The sequence below is a fragment of the Syzygium oleosum genome, unplaced genomic scaffold (assembly GCF_021117445.2).
Source record: "Syzygium oleosum isolate NSW1041296 unplaced genomic scaffold, Sole_v2.1 Sole_v2.04, whole genome shotgun sequence".
Classification (NCBI taxonomy): Eukaryota; Viridiplantae; Streptophyta; class Magnoliopsida; order Myrtales; family Myrtaceae; genus Syzygium; species Syzygium oleosum.
The window spans coordinates 9,492,972-9,502,624 of NW_026607488.1; the positions used below are offsets into that span (position 1 = coordinate 9,492,972).

Below are 9,653 nucleotides of genomic sequence, written 5' to 3' on the forward strand. Positions count from 1 at the left end.
ATGTCATTCTAAAAAATTTATGGACGAGCCAAAGAGCCGTGGGCAGTCTCCTACATTGCTTTGCGTTCTTTTTTGGAAGGGCCGGAGAAATTTCCCACAATAAAAATTCGTTCTATCCTAATTGAATACACTCCAAATGACATAATATATAACTTCAATTGATTCCACTTCACATTCTAAGTTGTGGGAAGTCTCCTTCGTTGTGTTGCGTTTTTCCTTGGACGGGCACAAGAAATTAATAATTATTCTATCATGCCAAAAAAGAAAAAAATATATAATTTGAGTTGATCCCACGTCATGTTCCAATTGATTGATTACTATGAACATCAACGACAAGAGATAAAAGAAATATAACCCTTTATTTGATGTTGATTGGGCCAGATTCGTGGAAATTAGGGTACCAGACTACCAGGTCCCCTTTCCTTAGTAATGGTGGGGACATCATCGTAAGCATAGATATATAATTCGTATTAAGAAAGAATAAAGAGTCTTCCTTGAAATTAACTTACAACAAGCACCCAATCATGTCGGGACAAAAGAGTATCAATCTACGGAAGAAAACATGAAACATGAGGGACCAATTAAGGTGAAGGGACGGCATTTCCAATCGCACGTTGTTCTATCCAATGAGTGAGGACTCCGTCTGTCCATAGGTAATTGTCTCTCGTGTACGTCAATGCATGATTCCACGAAAGTCCAATGCTTGTAATGATCTTTTTAAATTTAATATGAAGAAAGCATTTCATTCAAGCATTAAATTCTATTTAATTAAAAAAATTATGTTATATATAAGTTATATTTCCAATAAAAATTTAAAGGGAAAAATACCAGATATTTATTTTCAAATTAAAAATTTCTAAGATGGAAATTTCTCATTGGACAGAGTTCAAGCTAAACATTTTGTAACAGGTGTAAGACTCTTATGGTGATGCCTAGAAAGGCTAGCATGATTTTTCTCTTTTCAAAGTATTATCTTTCTTGCCAATGACGAATGATTTTTCTCAAAATAAAAATTATACGCTACTCACCGGCATAAAATCATTTGCTAAATTATCCAAATATATTCCTTAATTCGAGGATATGTTAGTCTATTATGTAATTGATAACTCAATACTTTTTTATTCTAAAGTGTCAATTACATAATAAAGGTTCTGAAAATGAAATATATGTGGTATAGGAGACCTAACCATTTTTATTGTTTCTTGATTGAGTCTTATTTGTATTTAATCAATTGGCTCCTAAGCCTTTTTGGAAAATGTGTAATCGAGGCCTCGTCTCCCTACTGGTGATATTCACTCATCGCAAAATCACGTACTTTTAGTTCTTTTCGTGTTAATCCTTGGTTATTGTCAAAATAATTTTTTTTTCATCACCAAAAAAATTATTTTGACAATAACCAAGGATTAACACGAATAAGTTTCTTTGAAAACTGAGTCAGAAACTTGATCATGAGACTTTATTCAAACCATAATTAAAATTTTCTCCATAACATTATGTGACTCAAGAAAAAACGAAAATCATATACTTTGGGTTTTTCCTATCTGTTTTTGTAAAATGTAGGCTTTAATTCTCTATTGGTTTCCATAATCAAATTCTCCACTCAATGATCTATAAGATTCATATGTTCTATTTCTAATTGTGGTTCAAATGATGCTTCATTTCATAATAATCTCAAAGAGTACAACTTCCGGTTAGTAAAGGTCACCTGCAGTGATATTACTTCTTGATTGCATCTTAGTCAAAACATTTAGGACTCATTTTAACCAAAAATAATTTGTTTAGGACTTGATTAATCAACCATCAAAACATAAGGACTTATATTATGCATGTTCTCACACGACTAGTGCGATTCACTAAAATAAGAAGAGTAACTCTCCACATGTACTATGTGTTATCGGTTCTATAGGAATTCCCTTATTTGTTTTGTTGTTACCCTACTAGATAACGAATAAAAAACACAAATAAATTGATCTAATTAAAAATATTCTATTAACTATAATAATTGATACCCACCAAAAAGAAAACATGTAACATCAATGGATTCCACTTCACGTTTTAAGTCGTGAGAAGTCTCTTTTATCGCGTTGCGTAATTTTCTGGAAAGACCGAGAAATTTCCCACAATGAAAATTTATCTTTCATTCCTTAAAGAAAAATCTATAATTTGAATTGATTTCACTTCCCATTCTGTTATTGATAAACAAGAACATCAACGACAAGAGACACTGGAAGTCATAATCCTTTATTCAATGTTGTTTGGGCCAGATTCGCGGAAAATAAGGCTACTAGACTACAAGGTCCCGTCTTCCTATTTCCTTAAGAGAGACTTTTTGAAAATAGTGGGGACGTCATATGTCACGCCCCGAACCTTTCGAGCACGCAACATCCCATTATGGTTGTCATGATGCGACGTCCCAGGAAGTGTCGCCGACCCAACATTTTATCTTTTAACTACGTATGCGGAAGCTATAATAATAATCCTCATACAACAATAATAAATAGGGATAGGTAGGAAAACGGTTCACAACAGTCAAACCAAAACACCATTTTAATAATCACTTGATTAACTCCTGGGAACATTTTTACAAGCCCACTTTGGCCATTTTCACAAAAGTCTATAGAAGATACCCTCCCTCAACTGATTCTCAACGCCGACACCCTCCCTCGTCTCCTGGCCCCTGACTTCAACTGATTGCTCCGCCACCACGTCGGTGAATCTGCATCTGTAGCGCGGGGGATCCAGCTCAGTCGCCGCAGGTGGGTCGCCGGAGGACATTCCTTCACGGTCTGCACTGTGCGTGCGTGACAACCCACAAAACAAACTACAAAACAAAGCCGGTGACAAGACTACTCCGTGTCAGTGAGCAATTCCCGATGACAACCCAAACACAACGTACCCCGTCTACTAACTGGATTGGAGCCTGGTCTGCTCGTCTAGTTCGTTCTCGACCTGCCCCTTCAACTTATAGTCACTGTCCTGTACCATGCAACGAAATCCCTTCTCCACAACATACATGTAACGTATATCTGCGAGGGAGAAGGACCATCTGGGCATCATGTACATGTGTTTTATATACAAGGAGGGAACAGTCACACACAAGCATCATTTGAACCGCAAGAATGGATCCAGAAAATGTTAAATTATATTTTGAATTTCAGCCATTGGTCAATATCCGATGACTAAAATTATTTACGTACGTCATCTTGTTGATTTTGTGGATTCGGCTGCACACGTTCTCATCTAATGTTCGGTGGTGCATGAGAAGCATTTATTGTAAGTTGCGCATGAGTCCCGTTTAAGAGAGATATGCTAAAGACAAGTGAGATATGTTCTCTTGTTGAAGACAAATGAGACGGTACTTTTTGACTAACACGCAGCGAAGTCTTCAATTTCCTTCTCGCGCGGGATTTCCACAGGCTAGTCATGGCCACGGGCAGATTTTGGCCCGGAACTGGCTCGGTCAAATCCGGGCCCAGCCCATTGACCGGGCCCGCGGTTCGGAACCGGAACCGGCCCATGGCCTACGGGCCCGGTTCCTGTTCCAAATTATTTTTTAAAAAATAATAATAATGAAATTTTTTTTAAAAAAATTCATTATTTAATTTTTTTTATAAAATAATTTGAACTCTAATTGCCATGTATTGTAAATGCATTGATCTCTAATTACAATGCTTGGCTTGGGTGTATTGAACTCTAATTACAAGGCTTGGCTTGGGTTTTATACACAATAATTCTAATGCCTCTTCGTTCTCATTCGATATGGGACTCTCGGCTTGCCTTGAACACCTTCAATGTGAGACTCTTGGCTTGTCTTCATGCAAATGCCAAGAGTCCCACATCGAATGGGAATGAAGAGACCATCAAAGGGATTGTGTATAAAACCTAAGCCAAGCCATGAGCATGTGAAGTTATATGCCTTTTGTGGCTACGATCTGTCACGCCCCGCACCCTACGAGCGCGCGATCATCCCTCGATGGTCAATACTTGAATGCAACGTCCCAGGCACGTCGCCGACCCAACCCAAACATCAGAGATTAGGCACGAGCGGAAATAGATAGAAACAACCCAGACAATTAATAATGACAAGGGGTAACAATAACACAAACCGATAATAGCCTAATAATAGAAGACCGTCACTTACAACAATCGGTCGTACAAGTCAGACATTAGGTTCCTAGGATTAGACCCACCATGATCAACAAAAAGAGGTAGGTGGGAGGGTAAGCTAGCGAGCTGCACAAAAAGAAGGCTCTACCAAAAAGGGCTTCTAAGCCTGGCACCTAGACGCCTCTACGGTGCCCAATCTGGATCAGATCCTGAAGACTCGGACTCCGTATCAGCTTCGATCTCAACCGGCTCATCTTCGGACTCCAACTCCATGGGCTCTCCGTCGGACTCGGACTCGGAGGGTTCGACTACAGGCTCCAGCTCCAAGTCAGATTCCATCGGCTCCAACTCCGGTTCCGGGTCAGGGCTTTCGGGGACGAACTCCGGGTCGATAACTTCACCATCGGGAGGGACAACTTCCATTGGGTCCCAGTCCCCTAATCCCGGCACTAAACCTCCTTGGGGGACGTCAAACCCTTGTATCGGCCCCATCAATTCCTCGTCATTCTCTCGATATAGCCAAGCCAAAAACGTCATGGGCTTCCAGTTCACGGTGCCCACGTCTACATGCACTACACTAGCATGCCTATAGTACACCAGGTTCTACCCCACTGGATACTCCGTCACCATGTGATCGATATGCTCGGGTATCCCAAAATACCGAGGCGGCATGATCAAGGACGGGACATATGAAATGGTTATATAATAACCGTAAGAACGAGTCTCAATAAGTAACTCCCTATACCCCACGTAGGCCAATGCATATCCAGACAAGTCATACATGCAATCTACCCTATAACATATAGAATTCGCATCATTATACTTACCTTGCCATCAAGCCCATGTAAACTCTGCACGTTAGTCGTCATGTGGTGATGCAATAATAGTAATTAAATAACGCATCACAATCGCTCAAACACCAACCACACTTGCACTCAATCAATCCAACTAATTCAACCAGCCAATTCAATCACACGCTTAACCAACCAATTCAATCACACTCAATTCGCATGCGTGGCCGAACATCTTTCTCACGACCCGCGCCACTGCGCCTCAGGTCCATTCTCATTGCCCACGCTACTGCGACTCAGGCCCATTTGGCACACCCGCCATTCATGTTTTCACACGGACCACCGTCAACACGTCTCAAGTCCGTAGCTCTCCGATCAATCCGGGCTTGATTTCCAATGACCGACGTAAACACGTCCCGGTCCAACACACCTTCAACGGGCCACCGTCAACACGTCTCAAGCCCGCATCCATTTGGCACACCGGCCATTCATGCCTTCACACGGACCGTCGTCAACACGTCCCAAGTCCGTAGCCCTCCGATCAATCCTGGCTTAAAATCGACAGGCATGCACACGCCATTCAATTCAATCAATTTCATGCCAATTGCATCAAACGATCCATATTCACAACTCAATCCAATTCACAATTCACCATATCAATCCCCAAACCCGACGTTCAAGTCGGCTACATACGATCACCCAAATCATGCCTATTATTTTATCCAATCCAATTAGCACAATTATATCATAATATAATTAAATTAAATCACGCCCTAACCGTTCTAAACCCGAGACAAGTCTATAAAATATCCAAAGTACTAAATAGGGTTTAGAAAGTCACTTACCTAAGTTTGGCCCGAGAAAAATCCACACGGGCTCAAAATGGCCCGGGTGAACAGTGACGACTTGGCGCGGGCGAGGGCGCGACGGGCGCGCTGGCCGGCCAACATGGGCACGATTGCCGGACGGTGTGCCTGGCGCGCGGGCACGGTGGCCAATCGACGTGCTCGGGGCGTACGGCCGAGCGGGATGGACGACGTGCCCGGGCGACGGGCCGGCTGAACGGGCAACGCGCCTGGGCGACGGGCGAGGCGCCGGGCCGGTCAAGCGGGGCGCCGGGTGCACGGGCGAGGGGCCGAACGGAACGGGCCAAGGGCCGAGCGGGACGAGCGACGAGCTGGCCAACGGGCGGCGACGCCGGGCGCACGGCCGAGAGGAGTTGGGCACGCCGGGACTCGCCGGAAACGAGTCGGCCACGGCCTGGGCACGGCTGGCCGGCCGGCTGGCTGGCTGGCCGGCGAACTGGCTGGCCGGGACGGGCGAGCGGCGACGGCGGCGCGGCGGTGAGTTCGGCGACTATCTCGGCCAGAGCAAGGGGGCAGCAGCGTCGTCGTCAAGCAGCAGGGACGACGGCGGCGAGGCGGCGAGCCGGTCCCGTCGGGTTGGCAAGGCGACGCGGCGGCGAGCTGGTCCCGGCGACGGCGGGAAGCGAAGGAAGAAGAAGAAGGTGGCCGAGGAGGGGTGGCGCGGCTGGGGGGCTTTCGGCGGCGGCGACGGCGACGCTCAGGCATCGGGTCGGTGCTGGGGAGCTGACTGGACGGCTGGGCAGCGGCCGGGGCTCGTCGGACGCGGCAGCAAGCGGCGGCGAGCCGAGCTCGCGTGCTCGGGGGGTGAAAGAGGAGAAGACCGAGAGAAAGGGAGGCAGGGGCCCGGCGGTGACAGTGGCGGTGGCGAGCGGCGGGCGGAGGTCGAGCGGCGACTGGGCTGGCGAGCGGTGACGGCGGCGACAGTTGGGCGTGCGGCGGTCATGGCGACGAGCTCGCGGCTCGCGCAAACGGCGGGAGGAGGGGAGTGACCAGGCGACCGGGGCGGCCGACGGGACTGCGGGCGGCTGACGAGCGGCGGCGCAGCTCAGTCGGGGCTACGGCGGCGCGAGGCGGACGGCGGGGCGATCAGTGGCGGGTTGCGGTCGGGCGAGCAGTGGCAGGAGCTGAACCAGTCGGGGCCAAGGAAGAAGGAAGAAGGAAGAAGAAGAGAAAGGGAAGGAGAAGAGAAGAAGGAGAAGAGAGAAAGGGCAGGGGGCCCACATAAATGAAGGGGGCCCTACTTTTGACAATATTATATAACTATAAAAAAGGCGTGGGCTTGTTTTTGTTTTATTCATTGATTTCCTCTGGCAACCGAAAAGAAGGGAAGATTACTTCATGCGTAATAGATGGGGGCGGGCGCCTCTTTGTGTACAACTAGAGAGAGCTCATTGGGAGTTCTAAATAGTGCGAGGAGAGAGAGCTCAAGAAACGAATAGAGGCGTGAACTTAGAGAGATTTGTACGGAATCAAGTCCATTGAGTTGAGCTATTAAATACTGGGAATTTGGTATATATTACGGCTGAAAAACACTTGAGCGTAAGTGATTGTAATCTTGTAATTCTCTGATTTATTAGTGGATCATTTGCCGGTTCTTTCCGTGGACGTAAGTTTCGACATTTAGACCGAACCACGTAAATTTCTCGTGTCCTTTTATTGTTCCTCGTTTTATTTCTCCATCGAATTTCTATAGCTCCCGACTTAATTACAAAGTTACGACCCGCTTCTACTGCGTTGCCGATTTTACAACAGAAAGCTTGAGAACGATGGGAGGGCTGGAGGAGCAATTCGAGGCGTACGAGATAAGGTACCTAATGGTTTCCAAGATAGCCGAGCTGGGTTTCGTGGCCAACACCCTCCTCGACATGAAGGAGGAGGAGCTCGACAACATGATGAGCTCCCTCTCGCACATCTTCCACTAGGGCCTCCTCATCGGCGAGCGCTGCGGCATCAAAGCCACCATCTGCCCCGAGCTCCGCGAGGTGGGCCGCACAAGGCGTCGATGATATTAGTGAGGATCTGAACCAAACCAACCATCACCCCTAATGACCAAGATTAGGATACATTTTATTCCAACTACTTGAGAAACATCATGTTAGCTGTCAGTAGTGAAATTTCTTGAGCTTGAAAATTATAGTTTGCAATAATAACTTGATATACTAATAATAGTATTCAAATAGATAATCACCCGGTTTTATCCTTTCCTGTTCCTGTTTTTGATACGTCAATTTGTTGATTTTACAAAAAAAGTTGCTTAATGTCATTTGAAGACGCTGCCCAACATTCAATAGGAAAGGGAGAAGAGAACGAAATGCAAAGAAATAAACTGTCCCCCATTTTTCTTTGCCAATAGTGGATGAACTCTATTAAATCATGTTCTTTTGAGGCACTGGATGTATGGCCCTAGCAAGTGAAGCAGTGCTGATCTAAGGAGGATCTCGCATCTCACAAAGAAAATTGCATTTCTTTTTTTCTTGATACTTTATCAACTGTCTCATGTATATCTATTTTTTTTTTCAAGATTTTGATCTGCCAATTTCCGATGTTCTAACGATCGATAAGATAGTAACAGGAGGTGTGCACGCACATGACAAGGAAACAATACTCCACACTCATTTTTTGCCCAGTGAATTCGGAGTGACTTCCGTGTTTGGGAAGGTGTATGCAACGACGTTATCGGCGAACGTAGTTTTCAAATGATTACACGATCAATTATTCTTAACAATGAAAAATGCTTGGGATACAAGAGAATGAAACCTTCCAACAACCAACCCAGTACATCTCTAGAAAGTTGACCCAACTTCTGCACTCTTTTAAACACACAATCTCTAGCCCAAAAGGGAAAACACACACACAGACACGGAATGACGATGTTCTTAGTCGATCTTAGATACTTATTCTCATACAAAGGTGGTAGTGATTGTCTAGTTCGAATTAAGACCGTTAGCTATGCATGATGAAACATATCATCCAGTTCAGTTTCCATCTCCCTTCCCATATCCTCCTCCATATCCACGTCCTTCGCCGTAGCCCCATCCTCCACCTCTGCCAAACCCTCAACCGTATCCTCCACCACGTCCAGAGCCTGAGCCTGATCCAGACCCTGACCCAGCCCTGGACCCTGTGTAGGACCCGGCATATGATCCTGCTTCGGAGTCTGCCCCGGAACCTGCCCTAGACCCGGCATATGACCCAGCATACGAGCCTGCTTCTGAGCTCGACCCCGAACCTGAACCAGAACTAGAACCAGAACCAGACCCAGACCATGAGCCAGAGCCAGAGCTAGAGCCGGACCAGGACCCAGACCCGGACCCGGACCCGGACCCAGAACCAGACCCAGAGCCAGAGCCAGAGTCGGAACCGGATCCGCCGCCACCTCCTAAGCCAAGGCCTATCCCAGCTCCAATGCCGACCCCTATGCCTCCAAGATCCACACCCAACTCCTTTCTTGCCGCCCTGCTCGCGCACACATTAACAACTAAAGTTGTGAGAAGCAGAAAAGCCATGACCATGGCTAGTTTAGGAGCTGCCATTTTCGGAATCATCAAAATTTCAGAAGACTATAACTTCAATGACCAAATGCGGAAACTGTCAACGATGAGTATTATCTCCAAATATAGTAGTCCGAGGTTGAAGCGGGTTTCTGCATGCCTATTTATACCGCTCTCTAGCTCACGACTTGGTTCTCTTTTTCGCGTGAAGACAAGCGAATGACGAAGTGGAGATTCGATGATTGATGACTTGGAAAGTGGAGCTGGTGAGGTGGCTCTTTTTGGGAGGTTTTCTAGTCGAACGTGGTCGTGTTTTGTGGCTGAGAGTTCGAGCCAAAGGATGAGACAAGGGAACGGGTCGGCATGTGGCTTGATCAAACCGACCCATTTGATCTCCA

The 9,653-nt window shown here is 46.1% G+C and overlaps 1 protein-coding gene across 1 annotated transcript; it reads right to left on the minus strand.

Annotated features, from left to right (window-relative positions):
• Positions 1–8,453: 8,453 nt before the first annotated feature.
• On the minus strand, positions 8,454–9,367 carry LOC115679447 (GPI-anchored hemophore cfmA-like). Its single transcript, XM_030603042.2, has one exon. It carries the CDS (start codon positions 9,307–9,309, stop codon positions 8,821–8,823), a length of 489 nt encoding a protein of 162 aa, XP_030458902.2. The 5' UTR covers positions 9,310–9,367; the 3' UTR covers positions 8,454–8,820.
• Between the last annotated feature and the right edge of the window lie 286 nt (positions 9,368–9,653).